This window comes from Rattus rattus, chromosome 6 (genome assembly GCF_011064425.1).
Source record: "Rattus rattus isolate New Zealand chromosome 6, Rrattus_CSIRO_v1, whole genome shotgun sequence".
NCBI classification, from domain to species: Eukaryota; Metazoa; Chordata; class Mammalia; order Rodentia; family Muridae; genus Rattus; species Rattus rattus.
In genome coordinates this window covers 140811856-140827213 of record NC_046159.1, presented here as the reverse complement: position 1 = coordinate 140827213, position 15358 = coordinate 140811856, and the positions used below count along the sequence as shown (strand labels likewise).

Genomic DNA, 15358 nt, shown 5'->3' with positions numbered 1-15358 from the left:
ACCATGGATAGTAAAAAGTCTAGGGACTGCTACCATTTTACCCTTCACAAAATGACTACTTTCTTGTTTCTCTTGTACTGTTTCCCATGGATTTGACCAGCTCTGTCTTAGTCTTCCATTCAGGAAATCTGTGAACCAGGGAATGATATAAAACAAAACCCCAAACCTCAGGCTTCAGTGGGCGTCTGTCTGTCTTGGTGTGGAGCGTGAACAGAGGGTTCTGTGTGCGTGTTAGGCCAATGAGCTACTCTGAGCTACATCCCTGATCTTGTGTTAGTGGTTTTATTAAGCATAACTTACTCAGTTTTATTTGATGGAATTTAATCTGGCATTAGCTTAGGAAGATGTTGGCTTAGTTATATTCTTAGATATGGGAAACCCATGCATGAAGTGTGTGAATATTGTCACTATAAAATATGTCCTCATTTTTGCAGTTAGAGCTGCTTTTCAGGTGCAGTGCCTGATGTGGTTATTGTATTTGCAGATTTAAGGTCACCGCGGCTCTCCTAGCTGTGTGACTAGCCAGCATGTTCCAGTAGCTCCAGAAGAGGTCCTGGAGTAGTTCTCACTGGTTGCTATTGGCTTGTGTGAAACGTAGTCCTTGGGGGTTAAGTGTGCTCTCATTAGCCTGGCTTAGGCTGCTGTCTACCCTCGGAACATTGTGGGCAGATGGGTCTCCTTCAGTGCAATACGAGGGCTATTGTGGTTGCCTAAAGAATAGTGACATAGCTATTCCAAAAGTAGGTGGGCACAAAAGTAGCACAGCCCATCCTTCTCACAGCACTTGGCATTACGAGTTATTTCTACAGAATCTAGGCATCCGTGTAGATCTGTGCACACTAGCCCTGCTTTCTAGTTCTTGGTGAACCTCTCTTAGCCAGATGTTCACGTTCTTCTTAATTGCTGCAGTCTGCTGTCCTCACCTGATTTCTACACTCTTTATATTTCTATAATATTCTATAATATTCTCACAAGACACAGGATATACCTGCTCCAACTCCCAGTAATGTCTTCGGATTGTAGTTCCAGTCAAACTCCAAGAGCCCTACCGTGTGCTTTCATTTTTGAATACTTGCTCATTTTTTCCTTGTCTTGAAAATCAGCAGTTCCTGTATTGTAAGACAGAGTTGTATCATTAGGGAGTCAGATACTGGAAGGCGGACATACCTTATCAGTTCAAAGTAAAGAAAGTGAGACATTGTGGGTCAGATTTTGATTTGACACAAGCTACTCAACCTCGTGTGTTCTCATTTTAGCATGCTCCTTATGATGCAATGGTTATGGTGAACATTGCTCACTATGTTGATGAGAGGCTCCTAGAGACGGAAGGGAGATGGAAGGTACGTCAGGACAAGCCCGTCGTCCTTCTCTACTGGTTTTTTTCCCCACAGAAATATTTAAAGTCTTCTATTTTCAGGGTTCAGAAAAAGTCCGGGATATACCGTTGCCGGAGGAGCTGGCTTTCACTGTGGATGAGAAGATACTGAATGATGTCTACCAAGCCAAAGCCCAACACCTCAAAGCGGTAGGTTTTAGTGTTTCTTTTAAGTTAGTAATGTGTTCTTTCTATTAGCTGACATATATGAAAATGTGGTTATTACTCAAAACATGGCTTCATAACATATCTTAAAATTATAACCTTAATACCTCTAATTCTTTATGCCTGGTGATTAATGCAAGTAATCCTTTGGTCCCCTTTGAACTTGGAGTGTCACGTTTCTGTGATTTTTCACTGCTTCTGCTTGGTTCCCGTTAGGCATCTGATTTACAGATAGCAGCATCTACCTTCACATCTTTTGGCAAAAAGCTCACTAAGAAGGAGGCCCTTCACCCTGACACCTTTATCCAGCTCGCACTGCAGCTCGCCTACTACAGACTTCATGGACGGTAAGCCGTTGTCCTGGTTCATATCGTGACTTTACACGGCCATTGCTTCCTCACTTCACAGTGCATTTTCTCACCTGTTCTTCCCTTGGGGTCCCATCAGATTGGTAGAGCCCAGTCTGTGACAGTTGTGTGTGTTTTTCTGTTGATTCTTCGTCGGGATCATTTGAAGGACCTAGGCTCTGAGAATGCCCTACCATGTGAAACCCCTGTGCACGCCTGTTCTGTCCCATACCATTCGCTCTCTTCAAGGTGCCCTTTGACCCACACATTCTGCTACATTCTGATGAAATCCAATGTATTTCCTTTTTTATCAACGAAATCAAGCAAATCCCAAGCACCGAGGATTTTCCCATTTTCTTTCAAAATTGTTGAGTTCTTTCTGTAGATCTATAATCCATTTAAGTTCATCTTTTTATATGGGGGAAGAAAAGACTCGATGTTGGGATTCGATGTGTGTGTCCATGCAGTTTTTTGTGGGTATTTAAGGGAAGAAGTTTATTATGGAAACTGGGTTACATAACTGTAGAGGCCCCATGATATGCCAACCAAAGAAACGGCAAGTTGCTGCTACGATTCCATGTGAGCACCATTCTTGACAGGAGAATCAAGTGACATAAGTTCCAGTCCAGTTCCAAAGGCCCAGTGACCAGGAGCTCCTATGTCCAAGGCAGGAAACAATACACACTCCAGCTCAGATGGTAACTTTTCCTGTCCTCAAACTCATTTTTTTCTGTAGATTAATTTTTTTCACTAGATTAGGTGATGCCCACTCACATGGTAAGGACAAGATTTTTCTCATCCATATAGTCCACTGGTACAAATGCTGAAGTCATCTACAAACACCCATACTTTCTGGGCATGTGTCTTCCAAGGAAGTTAATACATGAAATTAATTTATGCCTTTTCCAGTGGCTATCCAGCTCTCCTTCCACTGTGGAGAACACTGCTTTGTCCAGGTGAATGGTCTTCGTTCCACCTCTGAAAGTCTGTTGACGGGAGGTGGGACACCTTGTTCTCAGCTCTCTTCAGTTGTCTTTCTCCTTCTTTTCTAAAAATTAGTTTCGTTGTTCTAAACTGAAAGGTGACTTGTTCAACATTTCCTTCTTTACAGATTGTTCTGTCGATTTTGGAATTCTTGAAATTGTATATAAATTTTAGAATGAATTATTCTAACTTTACAAAAAGCAGTGTTAAGATTTGCATGTGAGTCTTTAAGCCACTTTTAGTTGAACTGCTGCCTGAATGTAGATTTAAGCCTTCCTTTTTTCCCACCAGTAGTTAAGTTTCAGTATCCACTCCTGTACGTTTCCTTAAATTTAATCTTCTTTTCAACGCTTTTGTAAATGGAGTGGTTTTCTAAATTTCTGTTCATTACATCAAATCATCTGATTTTACCTCTTGATTTTATATCCTGAAATGTCATGGTCTTAGTTCCCACCAGTTAAAACAAAACGTTTTGGGTTTTCTAAATTCAAAGTCAGCTGCTCTGTGAGGAGTGTTGGTTTTCCTCACTTCAGCTTGGTTCTCGCCTATATTTTTCTCGTGGTGCTGTTGTGTGGCTGGGGATGGAGAAGTAGACATTCGCTCCCATGTGAGCTGGGCTCTCACAGAACCCTTATGCTGTTGAGAGCCTGGCCTGCTGTTCCTGTGCTATTGAGTTTTGATTGAATGAGCATACATGTGTCAAGTGTTTTCTGTCTGGACTGAGATGCATGGATGGGCTGACTAGTCATGGCCACTGCTACCCCGGCTCCTCGTAACTGTGAATGCTAGTATTGTTTTACCTGTCACTGAGACTACTGAAAGCCCAGTTCAGTTTCTCTGCCTTACCAGTAATTTCCTGTTCGTCCTGCATTCTTTCTGTTCACGAGTCTTAAGAAGTAACAGATCCTTTGGGCAGAGGAAAGTGGCATTTAACAGCTTATCAAACTTCAACTGTTTTCATCTTCCATCCACGAATTGGCCTGAAAACGCTGGCTCTCTTGACAGTTCTGCAAAGCCTTAAGCAACCTTTAAGAAAAAACAGCCTTCCTTACCTGTGGCATATGTAAGGCTGGCCTGCTGCAAACTGTGTGTTACAGCATCATGGGAAACATGGGTAGCAGGCTGTGTAGGCCCACGTGTTGCACTTGATTGATCTGCCTTTAAATGTTTAAGCCTAAGCATCCCGTTCCCTGTCTTCCTCCTGTTGCATTTCCTATTAATTTCTGTGTAGTTTTGTGTAGCTTCCTGAATCCCCAGTGTCTTCTAGTGTGAGGCCCTTTCTCTTCAGTTTTTAACTCCACAGAACCAGTCGCACCACGCTAGTTGGCTTTTTTCAAAGCAAGGAAGTAAAAAGGACAACTCTATTTGTAACCGTATGGCCCTTTACTTTTGCTGTATTCTCTGCATTAAATGCAAGTCACTAATTCCACTCCACATTCACAGTGTGCCAAAGCACAAATAGCACGCAGCGTAGGACCTTGGGGGCCTTCTTGGAGAATGCCTGTCACAGCCCACAGTGCTTACATCCTAAAGCCGCTGAGCCTAGACAGTAACCTCTGCCAGCCGGGTGGCGACTGCACACGCCTTTAGTCCCAGCACTCAGGGGGCAGAGGCAGGCAGGCTTCTGTGCCTTCCAGGCCAGCCTGGTGTACAGATACAGAGCAAGTTCCAAGGCAGCCAGGGATGTTATACAGAGAAACTATGTCTCAGAAACACAAAAGAAAGGAAGCAAAAGAAAAAAATAGGCAAAGTTATCAGACTGTTTTCTTATTCTCTGGTTTTGAAAACAGCCTTTATAGAAAGTAACACTTTTAGGCTGACTTGTAGTCTCGGTCTGTGATCAGAAAATTGTTTTAGCATGTGGCTATCTTTGTAATAACATTAGAAAATTATCTTCTGATACCCTTAAAACTATTTTAGCCCCGGTTGCTGCTATGAAACAGCTATGACAAGATACTTTTACCATGGCCGAACAGAGACTGTGCGATCTTGTACAGTGGAGGCCGTCAGGTGGTGCCAGTCCATGCAGGATCCTTCTGCCAGTGTGAGTATTGGACAGAAAAGACTGACAGAACTGGCCTCTCGATGGCGTTTTTGCTTCTATTCCCCTGATTATTTTAAGACATTTTCCTAAGGTTTGCCAAGTATTAATTTGCCACTGATATATGTGCCCAGGAGGATGAGGCATCAGATCTGAAAAGCCCATTGGTGTCATTTTCTAAGGCAGACGTCTTCAGTACTGAGGTTTTCAGCAATGTTCATCTACCTTTAGACCAGCATCAGTACAAAGTAGAACTTTGCAAAGACCTTTAGAAGGATGCTTTTCATCATGCAGCGAGTGTCTAGTTCTTTTTTGAAGTCACTAGGACTAGAACCTGATGTATGGGTTGAGTTTTGAATACTTTTAAGTATTTAGACAACAGTGTGTTTCTTCCCTGTCATTTTGAAATCTTGCCTGTTTTAGTTGGAAAGACATGATTAGGTTAGTTTATAGAGGGATTAATTTTGTAGTTAGTTATATTTTAATTTTTAAGTTCCACTTTTTTTTATTAATATTACAAGTGTCTCAAAGCAGTTGTCAACACTGCTCTTTCCAATTTTAGGGAAGAAGACAATAAAAAAAAAATCAAGGCTTACGGGGAAGGCAGGGCGGTGTGACTAAGGAGAGAGGGAAGCAAGTCTCAGAGTTCTACTGAGGGGTCTTTCCTCCTCCTCCCTTACCCCGCCCCAGCCACTGGATGAGTCTTCTCTTGCTGCTTTGGGTTTCGTAGAGTTTGGTGTTGTTCATGTATAGATCTGTTTTGAAAATTAACTGTTTTCATTTGTGACACAGCTCCTTGAACGTCAGCAAAAGATGTTAGACGCTTTTGCAAAGCATAACAAGATGATGAGAGATTGTTCCCATGGAAAAGGTACTTAAGCTTGAATCGTTCTTGTTTAAAAAATCTTTTATTGGAAACTTTTTTCTGATGTCAGGCTTGGAATTTCCTTGCAGGATTTGACCGTCACCTTTTAGGCCTTTTGCTCATAGCAAAAGAGGAAGGCCTCCCTGTTCCAGAACTGTTTGAGGATCCACTTTTCTCCAGAAGGTAATTTGGGGTAATGGTGCATCACATGGTTCTCTCTGGGTATTAGAAGGAGCACAGCATCTGCAGCCTAATGGACATCTTTTCTTTGTGCTGCACAGTGGAGGAGGTGGGAATTTTGTGCTGTCAACAAGTCTGGTTGGTTACTTACGAATTCAGGGAGTCGTGGTCCCCATGGTACATAATGGATACGGCTTTTTCTACCACATCAGAGATGACAGGTAAGCCTACTCTACTGCCCTTAATCTTCAGATACAGTAAGAAGCGTAACTCGTTTCTGATTTTAGTATTTTTCTATTCTGTGATCTTATTCACGTTACCTGCCATTTGCTACAGGACCAGACACTTTGCCACCTGGGTACTTAACATGTATTATATTTCTCTCCTCTGCTTTTGAGATCCTTGTAAAATCACCATCTGGGGGCTTTTATGCTGATCGACATTTCAGGATATTTCAGTAACATCCTGTGTTACAGTGACATCATCTGTGAAACCTGTACATTTAAAAAAACATATTTCACCGTACAGGGTATTTTTGGCAAGTTAAAGTGTATATAGCCCTCTATATTTGTGGGTCTACCTGTAGTCTAAAGTCAAGCTTGGGGCATTTCATGTGGGACGCAGAAAACTGAGTAATAATATGAATAGTCCATTAGTATTTTAGTTTCTAGAGTATTGTTTTCATACATTTCCTTCTGGCAGATCTTATTTTCTGCTTCCCTGCCGGATGACTTGTGTGCAGTTAGTTACATAAGTGTCACTTATCACTGTAGGCTTCTGAGGTTGTATAGCACAATAGGATTCCATTTGTGTATACTGAGGGACAAATTAAAACTTAAATAACAAGTTTTACATCGATCTTGATATTTTTCCATAAAAGAGTTCAAGCTTACTCAGGATGCCCAAAGTAATAATTGAGCATCAGTTTTAACATATTCCCTGATACATAATAGGCTCTGTGTTATACTCAGTGGCATGCGTTTGGGCCACAGATAGCTCACTTTCTTAAATGACTTTCAATGATCCTGGGATGAAGATCCATTCACTCATTTAGGAATTATTTAGAGGACCGTAACAGTATGCCCTGTGTTTTGGTGCTAAGGACAGAAGACAAAGGAGATCCTCTTCTTAAAGGCTTTATCCTCAACTTGGAGGTAGGAGTCAGTAATGAAGTCCATGAAGGACATCACCTGTTACCACATCAGATACAGCTTTCTAGAGTCTGCTGCTGGTACATGAGCCAAGCCACCATCCCTTTTCACTTACATGCTATACCCTATGAACCATGAGCTGTCCTTTCTGTGGAAGCCGTGCTCGGTGCCCGGCCAGGTGGCTCAGTGGTTAAAGGTACTTCCTTCTAAGCCTGATGACTCTGCAACCTACATGGTGGAAAAACTCAGGTCATGTCATTCTTTAAAACCATTCAGTAAAATGTCAAGTCTTGCCAGAGACCGTATGATTGCACTCTTGATGTCATGTCTTGACTCTGTCTTCTGTGATGTACACCATATTTCATTTACTCCAGCCACACTAAGCGTATTCCCTGAATTTTCAATAAGCTCCCACCTCAAGGTGGGTGCACTTGTTTAATTTGCCAAGTTTTCTTCTTTGAGCTATATGGAGGGATACCCCAACACTGATGCACATAAATATTTACTAAATGGCCCTTCCTGCAAGCCTAATTGACACTGCTATCTCTCAGATGAAACACTTGGGGATTGTGTCAATTTTTCTTTTCATTGTCAAACTTGAAGATTGTATGATTTAAAATGGTTTGACATAGCACTTTTCTTTAAGTGTGCTACATTCTTTTGTGAAAAAGATATGAAATATGAAAAACAGAAAGCTACTTAACATTTCTATTGCATTGTACAGGACAATCATTGGATGATGCTTCCATTTTGTAATAATGTGCGCATCATTTTCAGTACTCTAAACCATAATTACGCTGCACCCTTTTATCTCATTTTCAGTGACTTCAAATGTTCTCACTGCCATGAACTCTGCTTTAGATATCATAAGTTTAAATAGCTCAGGCTTTCATATGAAGGGCTTATCCATGTAGTAAAGAGTCATTTATAGTCTCCTATGAGATAAATCTACATTGTTTAATTACTTTGCTATCATGTTTTCCTACCATTGCAAATTAGTATATATGCTAGAGGCATAATATGCCCTTTGTTATTTCATCATGTGATTTCCAACTGTACATTTTTATGAAGTATTGTACTAGTTTGGAGACAAAAGTAGTATAACTTCAATGCATTTTTCACTGTTCAATGTCATCCAAGTTTCTTTATGAATCGTCCAAGTACAAAAGGCTGTTTATGTCATTCAGAAACATAACTGAGCTATTTGAAAAACTAAATTCTTAAATACAAATAATTTTAAAAACAGTTTTGATATTATTAAATATTTGAGAATTTTGTTCACAGTACAGTTGGAATATAACTCATATTGCTCTTGAATTATTAGATAAAAATAAGGTACGACTTCAGGATTCCTATATATGTTTCAGTATATGCTATAAGCACCCAAAGCCAGCTTCCTCTGTCTAAGAGTGTAACTGAACTATAGCTTAACTTCTTAGCATGAAAGGCCCAGGTTCATTCTCTAACATTGCTCCCCTAAAAGCTTCATCACTAAATATTAGGACAGGGGGGCAAGAGCGTGCTTCTATTCCATTTTGCTTGAGCTAAAGCCCACGTCAAAGATGTGCTTTACCATTGTTTCCAATGATGTGAAGGTCGCATGGCTGGCCAGAATCTTTACTCTGTATATTTGTCTTTGATATTTATCCATAAGCTTCTTTAAGACTTTGCAAGGCTAGTCCACAAAAGGTAGGAACCACATATTCTGTTGGGAGTCTAGCAAAAGCGAGGTTTTTCTCCTATTTACTTGAGCTCCCTGGGGTTCCTTTGCTTACTTTCCAGATCTGGAATTGTACCATTAGGAGATGGTAGAAGGCAAGCCTTGTCTTAGGAGACCATTTTAGCTCATGTAGAAATAGCTTTTCTTAGTATCTTATCTGTCATTTAAAAAATGCTTGTCGAGTGATAAACAGGTCAGATTTCCTTACAGAGAATGGCATGAGATCATACTGTAGCCCATTCTAGTATCAACTTTTAGGAAGAAGTTTCTTGTGGGGTTTTGTTTGTTTCTTTGGTTAGTTTGGTGGTTGATTGGAATGTGGTTGAGGGTTGGTTGGTTGGCGGTTAGTTGGTTGATTGATTGGTTGGCTGGTTGATTGATTGGTTTGTGCTTGATTAGTGGTTGGTTGATTGTTTGGCTGTTTGGTTATTTGTGTTTAGACATAAGCTTCTGCAACTTTGTCCAAAAAGTGCTTGTGGACTATTGTCCTTGGGCATTGTCTAATCCATTGAGGTAGGGATTCCACAGCATGGTATAAATGTGTTAACTGTGGTTCTGTCTTCCTCTGTCAAGTTACATATACATAACATCACCAAGAACTCACATTTTATGTCTGAACACCCAGCATCACAACTTGGAACCTATGACTTAATGGTTCATGTGCTGTGTATTTCACAGGTTTGTGGTGACATGTTCATCCTGGAGGTCATGTCTGGAGACTGATGCAGAAAAGTTAGTGGAGATGATTTTTCATGCTTTCCACGATATGATACAGCTGATGAACACGGCTCATCTTTAGAGACTCAGAGACATAGGTCACAGAAACTGGGTACGGAGAGTGGGATGGTGATACGACATGGAAGGAATGTTGACCTAAAGGAAACCTGTTAATGCAGGGATTAGAGAGGGATGCACTCTAGATTTATCCTACCTTAAAGCCTTCTGTGTTGCAAGAGCAATGCAAACTCAGACATAGTGAATAGAACTATGCAATGTTTTAAGCCTCAACAATGCACATCTGTATATTTTAACAATACAAATCCTACTCTAATGTTAAAATATTTTTGTTGGCACATGTATAGGTTGCAAGTCCTCTGTGAACATAATTATAGAGTATTTCTCAAGCACTTTAATACTTTCTAATGGCCAGAGGGTATAAAGCCCATGGTTAGATGCTAATTTCCCTGACATCAGTGCCTTCTACATCCAGCACAGGAGTACAAGCCTATGAGATTTCATGGGAAAACCACTATTGTTCAATATTGATCTAAAATAGCTCCTTTGAACAGACAAAAGTATCAAGTTGTATTAGAAAAGAATATTAGCAAAACTCATTATGATATGTTATAATTAATTTTGTGAATATAAAATTAAAACACTTCCATTTAAATCTACTTGGTAGAGCTAGTGGCTTTTAAAGGGTTAAATGTCGAGTATGATTCTCAGAACTTTATAATTATTTCACACCGTTATTCAAAATGTTAGCATATAGACATTCTCCCATTGTAATTCAGTGTGGTTTATATTCTCAAAGAATAAAGCATCCAGAATCCTTGTAATTTCTCATTTATTTTCAATAAAAATGATTCCTGATTGCTTTCTTCATATTTTCTTATATCAGCTAAATATTGTGTAATAATCCACTTAAAACTTAGTGTCTGGACTGAAGAGATGGCTCAGAGATTAAGAGCACTGGCTCTTATTTCATAGGTTCCAGGTTCAATTTTGTGGGGAGGGTAAGCCTGGAACCCTTGAAAAAGGTAAGTGTGTATAGTGCGTCTTTTGAAGTGATATAACAAAGACATGTGCTCTACTATGTTCATAGCAGCCTTATTTATAATAGCCAGAAGCTGGAAAGATCCCAGATGCCCTTCAACAGAGGAATGGATACAGAAAATGTGATACATCTACACAAGGGAATATTACTCAGCTATCAACAACAATGACTTTATGAAATTCATAGGCAAATGGATGGATCTGGAAAATATCCTGAGTGAGGTAACCCAATCACAGAAAAACACACATGGTATGCACTCATTGATAAGTGGCTATTAGCCCAAATACTTGAATTACCCTAGATGCACAGAACACATGAAACTCAAGAAGGATGACCAAAATGCGAATGCTTCACTCCTTCTTTAAAAGGGGAACAAGAATACCCTTGGCAGGGAATAGGGAAGCAAAGTTTAGAACAGAGGCAGAAGGAACACCCATTCAGAGCCTGCTCCACATGTGGCCCATACATATACAGCCACCAAACTAGATAAGATGGATGAAGCAAAGAAGTGCAGGCCGACAGGAACCGGATGTAGATCTCTCCTGAGAGACACACCCAGAATACAGCAAATACATAGACAAATGCCAGCAGCAAACCACTGAACTGAGAACGGAACCCCCGTTGAAGGAATCAGAGAAAGGACTGGAAGAGCTTGAAGGGGCTCGAGACCCCATATGAACAACAATGCCAAGCAACCAGAGCTTCCAGGGACTAAGCCACTACCCAAAGACTATACATGGACTGACCCTGGGCTCCAACCTCATAGGTAGCAAGGAATAGCCTAGTAAGAGCACCAGTGGAAGGGAAAGCCCTTGGTCCTGCCAAGACTGAATCCCCAGTGAACAAGATTGTTGTGGGGAGGGTGGTAATGGGGGGAGAATGGGGAGGGGAAGCCCATATAGAAGGGGAGGGGGAGGGATTAGGGGGATGTTGGCCCAGAAACTGGGAAGAGGAATAACAATCGAAATGTAAATAAGAAATACTCAAGTTAATAAAGATAAAAAAAGAATAAAAAAGAAAGAGAAAGTAAATGGGAAAACCTGGAAGGGGTCTTGTAGTGTGCACCCAGGGTGCTACAGATAGAAGCCATCTTTGGAAATGAAGTATTTTAGACTGGTCTAAAGGTCACAACCTCCTGCATATTCCTCTCTGAAATTACAGATATTATTGGCTTGTGTTAGCTACCTGTGACTCCAACTTGGCACAGCAGAATGTGTAAATTGAGAGATGGGGCATGTGTCATCTGAGAGCAAGGATGTGATCAGAGCTGACCCTGTGCCACAGCTCTACATACCCAAATTTTGCCCAAAGAAAGCTGGTCTCTCAGGAATGCTGACACTGCTTATAGGAGGGACAAGCCACAGTCAGAGACAGAAAGACCAGTTAACACCAGAGATAACCAGATGGCAAGAGGCAAGTGCAAGAACATAAACAACAAAAACCAAGGCTACTTGACATCATCAGAACCCAGTTCTCCCACCACAGCAAGCCCTGGATACCCCAACACACTGGAAAAGCAAAATTCTGATTTAAAATCACATCTCATGATGATGATAGAGAACTTTAGAAAGGACATAAATAACTCCCTTAAAGAAATCCAGGTGAAGTTTAAAATTCTCAGGTTAAGTGTGAGAAATAGTATGAGATTTTTCTTTCAGGAAAAAAAAAAAAACAACAAAAAACCAACATGGTCTAGCTGCCAACCGTGAGTTAAAACTCAAGGCTCATTATGAAGCCTAAAAGTATTCACAAATGAGTTTGAAGCTGGTGTCTTTAGAAGGGAGGTAGAAAAAAAAAAAGAATTGTGGTTAAAAAAAAAAAAAAAAAAAAAAAAAAAAAAACAACCAAAAAACGGGTCAGTGCTCTTTGTGCCTTTTCTATAATTGTACTTGTTTTTTTTTTTTTTAATTACTTCCTTTCACTGCCAACCTCAAATTACTGTACAGTACATGTCTTTCTGCTTGTGATCAGCTTGGAACAGCGAGAGCCACACAGCTACAAGCCACATATATATTTGTAAGCTGACCTGACCTGATTTTGGTTTTACATGTGTGGGTTATGTTGCAGCTGTTGCAATCCTCGACCCCCCTACCCCTACCCCAGCCATACCCATTATTTTACACAATTTGACCTGTCTGAGGACACTGAGTGATTTACATAAACAATTGTATTCATAACAGGGATTAGAACATAAAGATAGTTCTTTCAGAACATTCTATTTCAGTCATGGATTTGGATACATTCACTCCATTGCTTATGGTTCAGATGAATAATCGTTTGAACAGAGCAATGACCTTGGTGGATTTGTTTTAAACCCTCACATTGACTTTTTCCTAAATGTTTCACATGCCACATTATTAGCTGAATAAGTTGGAAAACTCTGGAAGATAGAGACTTACATTGAAATGGTTCTTATGGAGGGGATAGAAGTAGTGTCAAAACCTACCAGTGTGACTGTGAATTCTAGGTGAAGGCAAAGCGTACTTCCACGGACACAAAACATTTCTGACCACCTTCTTTGATTGTGACTCTTAATTTTGAATGTAAGGTGATAGGTAGGCGCAGCTTTCTTGGATAATCTGAATTCCCAAGTGCCAGGAGTAGGATTTTATGATAAAAATTAACAGCTAATCTTATTCTGTCTCCTGAAGATATAATTGCTATCCTTGTTGCCCATTCAAAATCAGCTGTACTGTGTGAATGAAATAAAGATATTAAGATGAACCCCTTTCTGGCTGCACGGTCGCTTACGGCAGTTCCACACAGTAGTTGGCACCCAATTGGGGTCCCTGAGACTTGCATGTAAAACTAGTCTAGATGTCTTCTTTTTTTTTTTTGGTAAGTTTTAGTTTTGTTAATTGTGCATGCAAAGCATCATGGAGTCAATGGATCTGTTGAAGAACTCAGCTGCTGGAAACCATGCAAAATGTTTTTGAGTTGCCCTTAAAAATAAGGAAAATGTTTTCTGAATGGTTTCTATTCTTCCTGCTGTAAATTAAAAATGAAGAAAATTTCCCCATAAGAAAAAGAAAGAAATACAGGCAAACACAGGTAAACAGGTAGAAGCCCTTAAAGGGGAAACACAAAAATTCCTTAAAGAATTACAGGAAAACACAGCCAAACAAGTGAAGGAATAGAACAAAACCATCCAGGATCTAAAAATGGAAATATAAACAACAAAGAAATCACAAATGGAGACAACCCTGGATATAGAAAACCTAAGAAAGAGATCAGGAGTCTTAGAAGCAAGCATCACCAATAGAATACAAAAGATAGATGAGAGAATCTCAGGTGCAGAAGACATCATAGAAAACATTGACATAACAGTCAAAGGAAATGCAAAATGCAAAAACCTCCTAACCCAAAACATCCAGGAAATCCAGGACAAAACAAGAAGACCAAACCTAAGGATAATAGGTGTAGAAGAGAGTGAAGACTTCTAACTTAAAGGGCCAGTAAATATCTTCAACAAAATTATAGAAGAAACCTTCCCTTACCTAAAGAAAGAGCTGCCCATTAATATTCAATAAGCCCACAGAACTCCAAATAGATTGGACCAGAAAAGAAGTTCCTCCTATCACATAATAATCTAAAGGCCAAATGCACAAAATAAAGAATATTAAAAGCAGTAAGGGAAAAAGGTCAAGTAACATATAAAGGCAGACCGATTAGAATTACATGAGACTTCTCAACAGAAATTATGAAAACTAGAAAATCCTGGGTAGATGTCATACAAACCCTAAGAAAACACAAATGCCAGCCCAGGCTACTATACACAGCAAAACTCTCAATTACAATAGATATTCCATGATATTGGAGAAACCAAGATATTCCATGACAAAACCAATTTTACACAATATCTTTCCACAAATCCAGCCCTATAAAGGATAATAGATGGAAAGCTCCAACACAAGGAGGGAAACTACTCCCTAGAAAAGGCAAGAAAGTAATCTTTCAACAAACCCAAAAGGAGATAGACTCTAAAAATTCCACCTCTAATAACAAAAATATAGGAAACAACAATCTCTTTTTCTTAATATCTCTTAACATCAATGGACTCAATTCCCAAATGAAAAGATAAAGACTAACAGACTGGGTATATAAATAGGATCCAGTATTTTGTTTTATACAGGAAATGCACCTAAGTGACAAAGACAGAGTCAGACACCCTCAGAGTAAAAGACTGGAAAAAAAATTTCCCAAGCAAATGGTCCAAAGAAACAAGCTGGAGTAGCCATTCTAATATCATATAAAATTGACTTTCAACCGAAAGTTATCAAAAAATATAAGGAAGAACACTTGATACTCATCAAAGGAAAAATCTACCAAGATGAACTCTCAATTCTGAGCATCTATGCTCCAATTGCAAGGGGGCATAAAAAGAAACTTTACTAAAGCTCAAAGTACATAATACCTTATACAATAATAGTGAGAGATTTCAACACCTCACTCTCATCAATGGAAACTCTCATCAATGGATTATGGAAACAGGAAATAAAGAAAGACACAGTGAAACTAATAAGTTATGAACCAAATGGAGTTAACATATCTATAGAACATTTTATCCTAAGACAAAAGAATATACCTTCTCAGCACTTCATGGTACCTTCTTCAAAATTGACGATATAAGCAGTCACAAAACAAGCCTCAACAAATTCAAGAAGACTGATATAGTCCCATGCGTCCTATCAGATCACCACGGACTAAGGCTGGTCTTCAATAACAACAAAAACAACAGAAAGCCCACATACAC

At 39.7% G+C, this 15358-nt stretch overlaps 1 protein-coding gene across 1 annotated transcript in view; it reads left to right on the top strand.

Moving 5' to 3' along the window:
* The window catches only part of Crot (carnitine O-octanoyltransferase), a 32016-nt gene extending 21594 nt beyond the window's left edge, over nucleotides 1–10422 (top strand). Inside the window, exons 10-17 of the mRNA XM_032907042.1 lie at nucleotides 1257–1340; nucleotides 1418–1525; nucleotides 1757–1887; nucleotides 4792–4915; nucleotides 5705–5783; nucleotides 5867–5960; nucleotides 6059–6178; nucleotides 9507–10422. Coding sequence (XP_032762933.1) covers nucleotides 1257–1340; nucleotides 1418–1525; nucleotides 1757–1887; nucleotides 4792–4915; nucleotides 5705–5783; nucleotides 5867–5960; nucleotides 6059–6178; nucleotides 9507–9627 — 861 coding nt within the window. The 3' untranslated portion in view covers nucleotides 9628–10422. The remainder of the gene's footprint in view (nucleotides 1–1256; nucleotides 1341–1417; nucleotides 1526–1756; nucleotides 1888–4791; nucleotides 4916–5704; nucleotides 5784–5866; nucleotides 5961–6058; nucleotides 6179–9506) is intronic.
* Nucleotides 10423–15358: the final 4936 nt, after the last annotated feature.